Source organism: Xenopus laevis, chromosome 2L (assembly GCF_017654675.1).
Source record: "Xenopus laevis strain J_2021 chromosome 2L, Xenopus_laevis_v10.1, whole genome shotgun sequence".
In the NCBI taxonomy this organism is placed as follows: Eukaryota; Metazoa; Chordata; class Amphibia; order Anura; family Pipidae; genus Xenopus; species Xenopus laevis.
In genome coordinates this window covers 148983594-149000012 of record NC_054373.1, presented here as the reverse complement: position 1 = coordinate 149000012, position 16419 = coordinate 148983594, and the positions used below count along the sequence as shown (strand labels likewise).

General features: G+C 45.6%; 1 protein-coding gene across 4 annotated transcripts in view; it reads left to right on the top strand.

The window, feature by feature from the left end:
* The window catches only part of LOC108708599 (arf-GAP with GTPase, ANK repeat and PH domain-containing protein 2), a 169967-nt gene that overhangs the window by 65607 nt on the left and 87941 nt on the right, over positions 1–16419 (top strand). Inside the window, exon 1 of one of the 4 annotated variants that reach the window (XM_041582548.1) lies at positions 5879–10149. The exons of 1 other annotated variant lie outside the window; for it this stretch is intronic. In XM_041582548.1, coding sequence (XP_041438482.1) covers positions 6432–10149 — 3718 coding nt within the window. In that variant the 5' untranslated portion in view covers positions 5879–6431. Of the gene's footprint in view, positions 1–5878; positions 10150–16419 lie in introns of those variants that run through there. 2 more of the 4 variants (XM_018247481.2, XM_018247480.2) reach the window with 2 other exon arrangements.

The following is a 16419-nucleotide window of genomic DNA, read 5'->3' as shown; positions in this document are numbered from 1 at the left end:
TCACTAGGACCATCCAGCAGCGGGGTGGGGGAAGCGTGCACTCGCGAACGCCCAATGCTGGGACCATGTGGCCTTGGGGCGCTGCACTAACAAATCCGGCCCTGGTGATGCCTGCTTTTGGTGGAGCTTTATTCTAGTAATGTGTGGGTTGAGAAAAACTTGACCGGTACCCGAACCCAAGCGCACCTGTCTCCTCCTCTCTTTATATAGACCCACACAGCCCTGCCCTGCTGCTGATGTCACAAAAGGGGTGAGACGATCGCACCTATAAAGCAGGAAGCCGGCAGTGTATGTGTAATTAACCTACAAATGGTGTGCTGAGGTAGGCCCCTAATGGGTAAACCCGTGGGTTCAGCGGGTATCGTGCTGGCCTGCACATCACTACTGTATTCATGAGGAGCATGCTGGGAGAGGCAGTTGTACAGGAATGTATAATATACTATGGTGGAGCAATTCCATGTAGATTTGCAATAGAACATAATGCACTGTGCCATGAATCTTGCAAGAAGTCTCCAGCAAACAATGGGCTCAAATATACAACCAGTTTTCTCTAGGGTCAATGTTCTATATGTATATGTATGTGTATTTGCAACATAAAGGGTTAGCTTTGGCCCCTTTAGTATCTGCATTTCTATTGCATCACCTCCTCCAATATATGGAAAGGGAAAAGGTAATTAATCTTTGCATGACAACAGTGCAACAGCAGAGTGAGAAAGGAATACAATAAAAGAATACAGGTATGGGATAGGTTATCCGGAAACCCATTATCCAGAAAGCTCAGAACTCCCATTTTAATAAAAATACTACTTTTTAAAAATGATTTAGTTTTTCTCTGTAATAATAAATGAGTACCTTGTACTTAATGCTAACTAAAATATAATTAATCCTTATTGGAGGCAAAACAATCCTATTGGGTTTAATTCATATTTAAATATTATTTTAGTAGACTTAGGGCATGGAGATACAAATTACAGAAAGATCCCTTATCTCGGAAAACCCCAGCTCCCGAGCACTCTGGATAATAGATCCCATACCTGTACGATAAAAATAATGAAGAAAATGGACAGTGATACACAATAAAGGAAACACAATACAGAGAGGTTGACTAAACAGAAAGGAATAATATACACCATTCAATACCGCATTTTACTTCTGTATGTATAGTAATGAGTTGCCCTGCAAGCAATTTAGAAGTCTATTGATTTGCATTGTGTAGCTATTATATCATATTGGTACATATATTTGTTCTGACAGGACATCTGAACAGAAGTTACATGATTATTTCAACAGCATTTTTCTAGCTCATTCGTTTACAGCTTGGCTAATAAACTACAGGGCCGGAACCAGGGGTAGACAGAAGAGGCACATGCCTAGGGCACAATGATGTGGGGGTTCTGGGCAGGTACCTTTTCTTCTGCTTACCCCTAGTCCGGGTTCGCTCCCCTGCTGCTCTCGCCTCCCTCCTCCCCTCCATCACTCTCCCCTCCCTCCCTCTGTCATTCGCCCCCACCTCTCTACCTCCACTGCCCTTCCCCTTCTAGCTCACCCCTCCCTCCCTTCTCTTATATTGTTGCGCATGCACACTTGCGCACATGCACACAAACAGACGGGGAGGGTGAGGGTAGCCGACTGTGTTGCCTAGGGTTCCCTGATGGTTTGGCCCGCGGGGCCCGGGGTGAGGAGAGTCTGGACTGACTTTCACACAATGTTTGCATGCACCGATCTTACAGTGTCCCACTTATGCCCCTATGAGTGTCTTTTTATACTCTAAAACCTGTGTGTCCCACCCCTTCTGTGACAGATCTGCAGTATATATAGGGAAGTGCACCGGGTTAGGGTCGGGTGTGGGTGCTGAAGGACTGGGTTAGGGTTGGTGTGGTTCAACGTTTTTTTCCTTTTGTTGACCCGAACAAATCTAAATCTGTGTTACATCCTTACACCACCTGACCATTCACATGCACAGTGTCGGACTTGGATGCCAGGAGCCCACCAGAAAACCGTAGGCAGTGGGCACACTTTCCAAACTATTATTGCGCCTTTCCTCACTCAACCTTTATTCTTCTAGTCTTTTCTATTTAATTACTATTCTCTTCCATTATTAAGCCTTTTTCCCCATAAAGAGATAGTGAAGAGAGAGGGTGATGCAGAATAAAGTTAGAAGTCTGAGGAGGAAAGCAATGCTGGAAATAATACAACGTTCCACTCTTTGTTTTTATAGTAGGTTCGATATAGATTGTACTAGTGGGCTTGTAAGTGGGTAGCAGGGTATTCTTTATTAGTATGGCCCTTTAACTTTTTGACCCTATTCAACTACTAATCTGTTTACAAGCCCTTTTCACTTTCAGTTGGCCAGAGCTTTAAAGTCACATCACGGTTTTTGATTTGGCAATACACTAAGAATTCAGCTGAATTCAAATCCTGTATAAAGTGCTGTGATTCAAAACTTCCATCTGATTTTGAGCAGGGGTATTTCACCTGCCAATTAACTTTAAGCATGATGAGTACCTTGATATCTGAGACAAACTGCCGTCGTCATTTTTTATTTTTTTGTATTTTTTTGCAGTTACCATGTTTTTTTTTTAGCAGCTCTCCAATATGGTATTTCGGCAGCTATGGTTACCCTAGTAACCAGGCAGTTGTTTGAATGAGAGACTGAAATATGAAAACGAGAAGGACTGAATAGAAGGATAAGTAATAAGAAGTAACAATAACAATAAAATGGCTGCAGGGGTCAGTGACCTCCATCTAGCTGCAGCTAGACTGTAAAAATTTAAGGTTACATAACATATAGAAAATCCCTAAATACCAAATAATCTTATATCTGCAAAATAATTATATATTACTGTTACATATTCTGTAGCTTTGTCCTGGGTCAACTGAAAATATAGATCGTTGTACAGCTAACATCTGAACCATGATGGGTGTCTTTGCCTGTGCATTTACTCGTGCTCTTTACTATGGATTTAGCAACCCCCAAAAAATCTTCACATCATCCTATGTCAGTTATTTCTCAGTAGGTGAACTCTGATATAGATATTTGTCATACCTAGAAACCAATAATACCACATATATTTAGATTATTCTGACTGTTTCCTCTTGCAAATGCCTCATTCCATAAGGGAAGCCATCTGCCATGCTCCAGTGTCTGGTAGTTAAAGTCATACAGACTTACCAAGACCAGAGGGATTTAGGTGCAAGTGCTGTCAATCTAAATGTGACACTACAATAATTAGAGAAGTGCAGAGTCTAAATACACCATGCACTAGGCACTTTCCTAGCACAATATTATTACAATATACAGTATGTCTGAATACCAAATTACCTGTATGTTTCTAGATATGTTTTGTAATAGGTTAAGATATATATATATATAGAAAGGCAGCTGGAATGTTGCATGTTGGACATTACTGAACTGTACATACCCACATGTGTACAATGTACATAAGATAGGCATGCCCTGTGGGTGGCCCTGGTTGTTTTTGTTGCCCATTGCTACCAACTTGTATGTGACCATTGCAGTGGGTGGGTCTAGTCAGTAGTATATATGTATACTGTGTATACTGTATATATCATGTAAGCATGCCATGGCTGATTAGTAACTAATATAGTAGGCAGGGCCGATCCTACGCATTTTGTCGCCTGGGGCGGGATTCGTTTTGCCGCCCCCCCCATGGCACTCACTTTTCCAGACCAGGGGTATTGGGGGGTCCACGTCGCTAGTGCAGAGCACGCAGTTTCACGCTCTGCACTAGAAGAGCCAAATTTCCGGGTTGAAAACTGGAAATTCGGCTCTTAGTTACCAGGAGCAGCATTTTTGCTGCCCCTGGTAACCAGGGGGGCGCTGCCGCCGGAGGCGAGTGCCTCAACTTGCCTCATTGGCGGAGCACCCCTGATAGTAGGCTTTTATTCAAGCCCATATATTAATATTACAGCGCTGTAATGTTAATATATGTGCTTGAATAAAAGCCTACTTTGCTATTAGAAGCCTCCTCTATCAGGATCAGCCCCCAGAAGTGAGGAAAATGCAGTGCTGTTCGAGCCGGTAGAGAAAGGTTCTTGGGAGAGCATCGATCACGGGGGGAAGTGAGGTCGGGAGAGCTCCGCAATAACCACGCTAAGGTTTGTTGGACATGGCTGATAGTGGGTCAGTGGGGCCAGTATTACTCATGCAATCAAGACCTGTGTGTTTATCTGGTCAGCAGAACTGATATCATGTAAGCATTGCCTGGATTTGGTTCTGTAGGCCAAAAGTACTAGTTCAGCACATGTAGCATGTAAGCATGGGTGAAACCTCGGGGGCCTGGGCCCCCCTGTGTAAAACATTTTTTGGCCCCCTCTGTCACTTTGTGCAGGACAAGGGGATTGCCGGTGACCCACAATTTTGCTCCCATTGCAGGTCACCCACAAATTTCCCCCTGGCACAAGATCTTGGGTGATTAGATAAGAAGACCCTAGCCATGAGGTCAGCTTCCCTGGTAGTTACACCATTGCATGTAAGCATGACCTGGCTATGTGTGTGTGTCTCTTATGTAGAACTGGTACAGTACATGTGTCAAGTAAGGATGCCGTCACTATATGTGTCTGGTCAGTTTTAGTAGCACAGTATATGCAATGAAAGCATGTTGTGGCTGTGCTTGGCCAGTAGTACAGTATATATATCATGTAATCATGCTGTGGCTGAGTCTGGCCAGTAGTACTAATACAGTATTTGTAACATGTTAGCATGCTGTGGCTGTGCCCAGGGCCGCCATCAGGGGGGGACAGGGGGCAGAGTTGTAGGGGGCCCAGAGGGTAAGGGGGACCTGGCCAACCGCACTTACTTGATTAGCCGGGCCCCCCTGCTTTCTGAGAGCTGCCGACTTCGGGAAGGGGCACAGGGGGAGGTATCTTATGTCCATTACTTTCCCTTATTGGTCACAGAGTTTAAGTCCCAGTTGAGCTGCTCAGGGATTGGATAGCTGAGGTTTGAACTTCTCCTCCAGCTTATCCAATCACCACGCAGCTTTACCAGGACTTGAAATTCTGTGACCAATAAGGGAAGAAAATGCCGTCACTGGAAGAAGATGCAGCCACCTGTGCTCCCCTCCTCCCTTCTGTAGTTGGCAGCTCACTCACAGCAGGTGGGCCACACTAATGAAGTAAGTGTAACATGGCAGGGCAGGTAACCCTTTGTGGTCCCTGTTTTGTGGTGGGGCCCTGGGCACCAATTTTTTTAAACCTCTGGGGGGGGGCAAGTTTTTTTTACATGGACATTTAAGGGGGGCCCTGGCCACCAATTTTCTTATAACTGGGGGGGGGGCTGGCCACCAATTTTTTTTTTACCTTGTGGGGTCCTAGCCACCAATATTTTTTTATGGGGGGTGCTGACCACAAATGATTTTTTTATGGGGAGCCCTGACCGCAAATTTTTTTTTTTTCATTAACATGTGGGAACCCTACTGTGTGGTGGGGGATGGACCTGTGGGGTGGGGAGGGCAGACCTGTAGGTGGGGCTTGTGGTGGGCATAGCCCAGGGGGCCCAGGAAATTTTGACGTATGGGGCCCTGCGATTTCTGATGGCGGCCCTGGCTGTGCCTGGACAGTAGTACTAGTGCAGTATACAGTATGCAACATGTTAGCATGCTGTGGCTGTGTCTGGCCAGCAGTACTAATATATATCATGTAACCATGCTGTGTCTGTCTGTGTCTGGCCAGTAATACTAGTACAGTATAAATATATATACATCCATGTAATCATGCTGTGGGTGTGTCTGGCGAGTAATGCAAGTACAGTAAATGTAATGTAAGCATGTTATGGCTGTGGGCGTGTCTGTGCAGTAGTACTGGAACATGATATGCATGTATGATATAAGTATGTGTAGCAAGCAGAGCATGTCCCGAGGTTGGGGGAGGGCATAGAGAAGAGCAGGGGGCTGGGCAGGAGGTAAAGGTCTGGCACATGTAGAAGTGTGGGCAGCAGCAGAGTGCTGGGTTTGTGCAGGTTGCCATCCAGAAAAGCCGCACACGAACACAAGCTCCTCCTCTCTCAGTAGGATGAATAGCGGCTCCAATCCTAAATACCGAGCTCGGGTGGCAGATTGATGAGCGATTTGAGCGCACGATTGCTTCCTTCTCCCCCTCCCCTATGCAATGCACTGTGCGAGTGTAGGAAGGAGCAGGAAGAAGAAGGGGAGAGGAGCCGAGTGATCATCTGTAGGGAACCTGCTGCCAGTGGATCGGCTGCTCACACTCAGCTCCCCGGGGACACGCACTATGGTGGCACCTGCCCACTCTCATCGCCACCTGGAACACCAGGAGAAATGCGCAGGAGTCGCCAGTCGCTTCAGCATTGAACAAATGAACTGCCGCTGCCTGACAAAGAGCCTCTAATCGCCCACTGTCCGTCCCCAGTGAGCCGCCGGCTGCCGTGTCGCACAGCGTTATTACAATGGATGTGTAGCGTCGGGCGCTGGAGCAGCCGCAATCACCAGCCCGGGCTATCTGCGCATCTGTCTACTTCCCGGGGCCCCATGAGCAGAGGAGCCACCCTCCAGCGCAGGACCACCTACCACATCTCTCTCACTCTGGTCAAACTAGAGGCTGTAGGGGAAGAAAAGAAGGGGGAGAGCAGAGAAGTCTATCGGAGACATGACACCCCTTCTCTCAGCAACACCCCCGGACTGGCCCATTGCCTCTCTCTGGACAGGGAATTCCCAGATGTCTGGCTCTGGGGTGGGCCCGATGCCGGTTCCAGGGTGAGAGATCAGTCGGGGTCGGGAGTCGCTTCTGCAGTGGCCGGCGATGGCTCTGTCGCAGGGACAAAGGTGAGAAGCAAGGTGAGCCGGAGCCAGAGCCAAGCGCCCAGCAAGGCAACTTTCTCCGTCCATGGACACACTGCTGCACCCGCCTCTGCCCTGCAAAGACCCCCACCCAAAGGAACCGCAGTTCCTCTGTCCATAGACTCCCGGCCACATTCCGCGGCTGCTGGGGAACCGGGGAGCAAAGGTACTTTCCCAACTGCCGCCCTAGTACCAGCGAGTAAAGAAGCCGCCTCTCCCAAGTCCATCAATGAATCCTCGACAGCCTCTACATACAACCGGCCTCCCAGTCATGCAGCCCCTCCACCTGCTCACAGACACAATGGCACCTCTGATCCTGCAGCCTTGGCACTCACACAGAGTGGTGGCACACCTTACCAGCCAGCCCAGGCACCTACAGCCAACGACAGTGGCACATCATACCCTCCAGTCTTGTCACCTACAGCCAAAGACAGCAGTGCACCATATAGGGCATCCCAGGCTCCTAAAGTTAAGTACAATGATACCCCATGTCCTTCAGCCTCTGTACCCTTCCCTTCAGACAGCTGCACCCCATGCCCTCCAAACCCTCATCCTTCAGATAAGGAAAGTAGAACACCAGGCCCTTCACTAAGATTAGCAGGTCCGGTTTCCAAAACCAAGGATGTCAACACGCCTGGTCTTGCAGCCCCAGCTAAAGACACTGGGAGATCTGGTGCCACCTGCAGTCCCATGATGCCTGCAGCACCAGCACCAAAAATTAAGGAGAAGGACCTATCAAGACCTACAGCAACAGCACCCAAAATTAAAGAAATATGTACTACAGAAATGACTCCTGTAACAGAGACAGCTCCAGGACCAACATCAAAGATCTGTGGCACATTAATACCTGCAACTCCAGTGCCACCACCACCTGTGGGTAGTGGCACATTAATTTCAGCAGCTCCAGCACCAACACCTAAGGGCAATAGCCAATTTGTTCCTACAGCTCCAACAACGACAACTAAGAGCAGCGGCCAATCATTTCCAGCAGCTCCAGCTCCTACACCTACAGGCAGGGGTCAATCAATTTCTACAGCACCAGCATCCACACCTAAGGTCAGCAGCATGTCAATTTCTGCAGCTCCAGCATCCACTCCTAAGGGCAACTCATCTGTTTGTACTCCAACAACCATAACTAAGGCCAGTGGCATATCAAGTCCTGTGACCTCAGCACCCACATCTAGAAAAAGTGGCACATCAAGTTCTTCAACACTATCTAAGGACAGGGGCAAATCAAGTCCTGCAGACCCATCACCAACTCTTCAGAGCAAAGATGTATCACATTCTGTAGACAGGGTACCCACAGCTGCTTGTGGTGAGATATCAGGTCCTGTAGTTCCAACTCCAAAAGCTGAAGATAGTAATAAAAAGAGTTCTGAAACCCAGTTAGCAGGAGATGAAGTTATCACCACATCTAGTACCACAGGCCCAATCAAAGACACTGGTGCCACCAGCACTGCCACACCAGTGCCAGCAGGCCAGAGAGAATTTACATTTGGAACAGCTCGGGTGATCCGAGGTTCCCTCATCAGGAGACCTGCCTTGGATACTGATGTGTCACGAGATTTAGTCAGCAGTCCTTCTGTTCCTGTGCGAGGGTCCCGCATAACAGAAGGAGTTAATGCAGAGGCCCCAGCCATTGAAGCTAGAGTCTCCTCACGAAGCTTCAAGGCTGTGAGAATTCCAGCAGTTTCCACTGAGAGTCGAACTGCATCAAGGAATAGAGCCTCATTCATAGCAGAAAAGTCCAGTAAAGTATCTGAGTCAGAGGACAAGCCATGCCCAGTCATAACCTCTATACCCAGAGTAACTGCTCCTCCAATCAGTGCTGCCCGAACCGCAGCTGCCTTGTTTTCTGCATCTCGATCAGGAGGAGCACCTCATTCTGCTGCAAGGTCCAGTGAGGCGAAAATAACTGCTATCCGAACTGCAGCTAGGGGAGTCAGGGCAGTTTCTTCAGGGGCCTGTACTGAGGACCATGCAGGCAGAAAAACACCAAACACAGTCGGCTTAGGGGAAAGAGCTCAGACCGGAGATGCAGGAACCTATCCAGGGGCAAAAGCATCTGTCATGGGACCAAAAACAGCCACTGGGACATCACCAGTTAAAGTTGCAAACGTTGCACCCAGGCCAATGAGCTTCTTTGCAGACCCTATACCTGTCACTGGATTGCGAACTAAAGCCTCAACTGCTGTGAAAGCACCACTTACTTATACCGGTACTTACCCTGGGGCCAAATCATCTCTTTCCGGGTCCTTTACATCCCTGGGAAGTAAAGCATTGACTGATGGCTCAGGAATTGTGGGTCTATCTGTAGAAGAAAAGCGGAATGCAGGGTTAGTTTCACCACATGCTGTCCGATCTCCAGCCTTCTCCCTTCCTCTCAGCCCTGGGGCCATTCTGTCTGGGGAGGAGGAGCTTACACCAGATAACGACGATCCTGGTAAGAGTAAACGCCAGGAGCGGCTCTTCCTGAGGCAGGATGCCATGTGGATCAGCACAAGTGTAACTTCAGACTATTTCTTACAGTCATCTCCTGGGCGGCCTGGCAGTGGTGGAAGCTCTCCTGGAGGACATCGCCAAGAGCTTAGCCCAAAATTCTTTTCGGGGCCTCGCTGTTCATTTAGCTCCCCAGGTAGTCCATTGCTTGCTGCTCCTTTTCAGCCAGGCACACCTTACAGGGAGGCTCCTGTGAATGTGTCCCTTACAGTAAGCCAAGAGCCTGCAAGGGGATCCACAGAAAGTTGCCTTCATATTGAGCGTAGTGCGTCTTTGGGGGTGAGTTCAGCAGGAGTTCCTAATGCAGGCGAGCTTGTGAAAGGACTCCCTGTCCTCCTTACTCCTGGTAAAGAAAAGGGCGGGAGAATCCTGAAGCTTAAAGCCTCTAAGAGCCAGGTAGAGAAACCTACAGAGCAGCGAGATAAACTTCAAAACCAGAAGAGTTTCTCTAACAGGCTTTCTTGGCCTGAGAATGAGGGGGGTAAGAGCCGCTCCAAATCCTCTACTAAGAGCAGCCCCAGGGTGGAGACACCCAAGCTTTCAGGAGTCACAGGCAAGAACCTATTATCCCCTGCCTCATGTGACCCAAAGGGTTTTAGGAAGGGGAAAAGTAAGACTGTGGACAATAGTGACTTGGACCCCACTGCAGAGGATTTGAAGAAGAGCCAGGAGGGAAGTTCACCCACAGGGGACAAGGCCAGGGCCACAGCAGCAAGGGATAGAAAAATGCTTAAATTCATCAGTGGGATCTTTGCCAAGAACACTGCATCTGTGGCCTCATCAGTTTCACCTAGTAGTTTGAGCCCAGGAGATGAGAGGGATATGCTTCACAGTAAGTGCCTTATTTTTCCCATAATTCTTACTGGCTCTTTTTGTCTGATGCTTCATACCGTTTTGTACTTCTTTAATTAAGCTTAGCCTTTTTATAGCTATTTACAAGTAGGTTTGAAAATAAGTTTCCCAGAGTCCTTTGCAATTATTTTGTACAATGACATGCCAACTTTCATTGTAGTAATTTATTGTATATTATCTGTGTACATTCAAGTGAAAGCTAATTAGCTCAGTCTTAGTTTTCTATGGCCTCCAAGCTTACCTATGGTGAACTCCCAAAAGACCAGGCTACATTCTGGGAAATATCACATGGGGATAGTAGTGATGTGCGGCCTGGCCCGATACCCGCATATGGGTCGAGTTTGGGCCGACCTCGCACCCTGAATTGCGGGTGCACTGCCGGCTTCCGGTTTTATACCCGCGCGCCTGCTCACCCCGCTCCTTTTGTGATGTCATCGGCGGGGCGGGTCTATAAAAGGAACCCGGATGTTGGGCTCAGACGGGCATGGGTGGAGGGAGGGCGGCTATCAGGCAGGTGCAGGTTTGGTAAAACCCGACCCCCACATCACTAGGGGCTAGGTTTGCCAACCGTCCTAGTCAGTAAATCACCAGCTAGAGCATGGGCCGGTATTACTGATTTACCTGCAATGTAGTTTCTCCCCCCTCTCTAAGGCTAAGGGCACACTAGGCGATAGCGCCGCGATTTGACTCGCTGCGACTTTTCGCCGCGACTTTTAATCCGCAATCGCTGTGGAAACTTTGGCGCTGGCGTCTATGGGGAATCGCGACAAATCGCCAGCGTAAAAACACACGCGGCGATCTTTTTTCTATTGTCGCTCGAAATCGCCTAGCGAGGCGATTTCGAGCGACAATAGAAAAAAGATCGCCGCGTGTGTTTTTACGCTCGCGATTCCCCATAGACGCCAGCGCAAAAGTTTCCACAGCGATTGCGGATTAAAAGTCAAATCGCGGCGCTATCGCCTAGTGTGCCCTTAGCCTTAAGCTTTTTGCTGCTAAATCTTCCAATTTAAAGCCTTCTTTTTTTTCCGATTGCTTTTGTTTCCCCAACCCACCCATTTACCTGGTGCTAAAGTCATCTACCCACCCATGACATCACCGGCCCACCCATTCCACACCCCTGTGCCATCACTGAGCAGCACCTCCCCCCCAATGACTAGAAAAAGTTTTTCAGAAAGGTGGCAATCCTACAAATGAAAGTCACCCAGGAGGATAAAACTTGAAGCAAGGCCCGTTAGTAAGTTAAGTTATGGCAGCACTTAATAAAAAGGACCTTGCCACATAGATTGCCTTTTTACAGATAAAATGTTTGCTTGGTGTATTTCGTAGTTTTCCACCACAGTAATGGAAGTGCAAGTGTTCATTTTTCTTTTCTGTTGATCTGTACCAATGGGAGTAGGCCTTAGTGCTGAATAATTGACTAAAATGGCCTCAGATAATTTTGTGTCCATGTACCCGATAGATGAACTTTTGCCTGTAAACGGAATCGATAATGCCAATCCTGGCAGCTACCAACACTACACATCTTGGCACTATTGTCAAACATTTAAGTTAGGGAAGGTATAAGTCATGTGGGACCTATGCACTTGGACTTGACCACATGTCAAACACAAGTAGAAATGGCCATAGGTATGTACCCAAACAGTTTCATCCCAGGACCTTCCACTTCCCACTAAAATAGTTTAATCAGCAACCATCCACACTTCATGATGAAAAAAATCAACTGATATTACTATTCCCTTTTACATAGTACAGTGCTCCTTTGATATACTAGTAGTGTGCCTTAATTTGTAGCTGGTTGTGCTTAAAGAATAACACTCACTTTATTAGCCTTGGAGCACAAATATTGTCATATATGTGGTGTTGCCTGTGGTCGGCAGCGCATGGGTAGTGTCGGACTGGGAAGTCTGGGCCCACAGGGATGCCAACTCAAGGGCCCACTACCCCAGCTACAGAGGCCCCCCACACTAGTGTGAACCCCCCCTATGGCACCCCCTTCCCAATGCATACCAAGGAGCTGCACCATGTATTTCCTCTGCTTGCCTGTGGCTGCCAAAATCAGGTCTCATCGCAGGGCAAGCAGTGGGTCAGGGCAATGGGCCCCGTCAGCCCAGTCCGATGCTGCACATGGGTGTTCCTTGGCACACCCCCCTAGCTTGTGTGGCCAGGCAGGCATTAACTACTGTGCTTTCATGAACTTATCAGAACTCTGAAGTGATGATTGGAATGGGCACCAAGTACTTTGTACCAAAATTTTGAGTCCTTAAGTGCTCCTACACTTGCGCCTAGACCTGCATTTATGAAAACATATGACAAATTCTTCATGAGTAATGCAATACTGTTCAAGTAAATGTTTTTCTTATGAAAATATATATCAGGTTCTAACAAGTTCTGAAGGATATACTGAAGTTGCTACTAGCATGCCCTGAGAGAGTCCAAATGATCTATTTTCTATTATAGCAAGATAAAAACGTACTGGTCTGCAATCATTAATCTGTCACCAAGATTTAAAACCCATGGTAACATTAGCTCATAGTTGGAGGTTTTCTGCACAAATCGTGTGCATATTTACATGTATTTACTTGGATGGGAGTTGCCACGCTGCTTATCTGAGGATATACCTTATTAATATGTTTCAAGCTGAGTTACCTCTGGGCAAACAAACTAACAGGCAGGGCCGGCCTTAGGCCAATTGGACCAATTGGGCCCAATTGGGCCCCGCACCTCTGGGGGCCCCGCACTGCCCCTTTCCTTTCTATTTTGTGCCTGTATGCCCTTATTTTCCTAAATACTTGCTGTGTCAGTAGCCAGCAACACTTTGTCTAGGGGCCCCGCCAACATGGTCCCAATTGGGCCCCACATTTGATAGGACCAGCCCTGCTAACAGGTTTGGTGGGTCCTGTGCATATATCAACAATTTTCATTTGCTCAAACAAAATATTCCTGTTCTCATTGTTTACTCTCTTTTTAGGGGGAAGTGAGGGAAAAACAAATGAATGGCCACTTATTAGAGAGATATATGATTAAAGGCAATAGCCTTATTGGTGTCTAACAGATGGCAAACACCACTTTGAAGTCAGAGGATTAATTCAGAATTCTGGAGAACTGACATGTCACAGACACAGGTTATGTTGAAGAGACGTATATAAGAGTTCATTTGTATTCATAAATGAAGCATTTGACTTTTCTGAACAAGGACCCTTCTGCAGTACAAAACAGTAAGATAATTAAGGAGTGAAGGCTCAATAATGGATTAAAGAAGCAGTAACACCAAAATATGTTTCATATGCATTTAAATTATCATGTGCTGATGCTGAAAAATAATTGGTTTTACTTTAGAAACAATTCTATGGTTTATATAAATAAGCTTCTGCACAAATGGGGATAGACATTTCAGTTGAAACAGGTCTAAAAGGTACTGGCCAAATAGCAGATACACTCTGTAGAATACAATGGGTTTAGTTCTTACACAGTAGGATTAACAGGTGTCCAATGCCATTCATTGCTCAGTAGAATAAAAGCCTTTCTCATATAAAAAAAAGGATGTGTGGCCAAGTGTATCTGTAGGTGCTAGATAACTAGATATAAACTTTAAGTGCAAATAAAATATTTTCACTTTTAATGTTACTGGGTAAGTGGTTGTTCATCTGTAAATGAACTTTTAGTGTAATGTAGAGAGAGATATTCTGAGACAATTTGCAATTGGTTTTTATTTAATTTTTTGTTGTTTTTTCAGGTATTTAACTAGATTATGAATAGGAGAGGGCCTAAATAGAAAGATAATAAAAGTAGTTATAACAGTAAATTTGTAGCCTTACAGAGCATTTGATTTTTAGATTTGAAAGCTGGAAAGAGTCAGAAGAAGAAGGCAAATAATTTAAAAACTATAAAAAAGAAAAATTGAAGACCAGTTGAAAAGTTGTTTAGAATTAGCCATTCTAAAAATAAATTGAAGGTAAAACACCACTAGGGTGCAAAGGTCTTTATTCGTGGTACATGTTTTGGCCCCACAGCATAGACTATTGTATAATTGTTGTTTTCATAATGTGTGCCTTTTGCTGTATGTGAATGCTAGCTTTGTAATGCTAAACTCCAATGAAATTGGGGGGGGGGGGGCCGCTGGGTTGAAGTGACCAAATGGTTAGGGAATGGTCTGATTGATCATTTTGCCTTGCCAGGCAATAACTTTTTATTGTTTTTTTTTTTTTATTGTTTTGCCCATCTGCATTTTACAATTTAGAATTGTTTGGTATCTGTGTAATAGAAAGAAGAATTGCGAAAGTACAAATATGGAAGCTAAGAATTGCATATATATATATATATATATATATATATATATATATATATATATATATATATATATATATATATATATATATATATATATATATATATATATATATTGTATGTGCTATTTACATAGTACCCAAACAAAACTTCAATGGCAGTGGATATATTATATTGCTAAATAAATCTTGCGTAGGTAATGCCACATCAACTGAAGGTCAATTAATTATGACCCACACTGCATGGTTGCACTGACGCTAGTACAGGTGAATGTTAAATGCCGCCAGGTTCTTCTGCTGAATGGCATGAGGTAATGCTTAAAGGGGTGGTTCACCTTCAAACAACTAGTTGTTTTCAGATAGATCACCAGAAATAACGACTTTTTCCAATGACTTTCTATTTTCTACGTGTGACCGTTTTTCTAATATTGAAGTGTAAAGTGTAATATTTCACCTTCTGAAGCAGGGGGGTCGCCGACCCTGTAAACTGTTCTTAATTGATACATTTAGTTGATACATTTCTTATCTTTGTCCCTGCTGAGCAGAATCTCTGGGTTTCATTACAGGCAGCTGTAAGAATTGATACAATAGTTGCTAATACTCCAGAGATGCTGCTGAGAAATGTATCAACTAAATGTTGCAAAATTGTAATAGTTTAGAGTCTGCGCCTGAATTACTGAGCTGCCAGACTCAAACACCAGAGACAGGGACATTCAACTTTAAACTTAGATTTGGGAAAAACAGTAGAAAATAAATAATGGAAAGTAAATGAGAAAAGTCTTTATTTCTGGGGAACAATCTAAAAACAACTGAATTCAATTGTGTTTGGAAGGTGAACAACCCCTTTAAAGGAAAACTATACCCCCAAAATGAATACTTAAGCAACAGATTATATCAAATTAAGTGGCATATTAAAGAATTTTATCAAACTGGAATATATATTTAAGCAAATATTGCCCTTTTACATCTCTTGCCTTGAACCACCATTTAGTGATGGTCTGTGTGCTGCCTCAGAGATCACCTGACCAGAAATACTACAACTCTAACTGTAACAGGAAGGAGTATGGAAGCAAAATAGAGAACTCTGTTAATTGGCTCATGCAGTGCCAGGCCAACCTAGCCAGATGCCATAGGCCGCCTGGCCAGTCATAATGCCCAATAGACGCTAGTGCGAATGCGTGAAAAAGCACGAGTATGCATGCAAAGGCTGACTTTCTTTTGAGAAATGCTCTTCTGGATGCGCTTGCTGATGCTGGCATTCCCCGCAGGCCAATTGCACCGTTCCCCTTCTTCCTGCAGGCAACACACCTGCCTGTTGAAGGCACCCAGAGCTGCACGAAACAAGGACGCGATGCGAAGGGGACAGACGCACACGCCGGCCAGAGTGGGAACCAGACTAGGAGGTAGGAGAGGCAGTGCCTGGCGCCCCCTAGCTTTGCGCCCTACTCTGCCTACCCCTAGTTCCGGCCCTGGGCTCATGTGACCTAACATGTATAGTTTGTTTGGTATGTTTGTGTGCACCGTGTATCATACGATCCCAGGGGGCTGCTTTTATTTTTTAAAATGGCAGTTTTCTATTTATGATTACCCAATGGCACATACTACTAAAAAAGTATATTATTATGAAAATGTTTAATTACATGAAGCAGGGTTTTACATATGAGCTGTTTTATGCAACATATTTTTATAGAGACCTACATTGTTTGAGGGGTATAGTTTTCCTTTAACTGCTCAGTTGCGGCAGCCAAGTACCATGTTGTCGGCTGATCCAATCAAATGGGCCCTCAGCTCAACAATGAGCATTGTGCAGGTAATTGTAGCTCTGCAACATCTGGAGGATGATTTCTTTCTTACAGGCATTAGTGATGGTCACACTGTTGTGTGGTCTGTAACCGTATAAGCAGCCTCCCACAATCATATTTATTCAGACTTTCTCCAGTTGCCTTTTTATTATTATAAGTAATGCA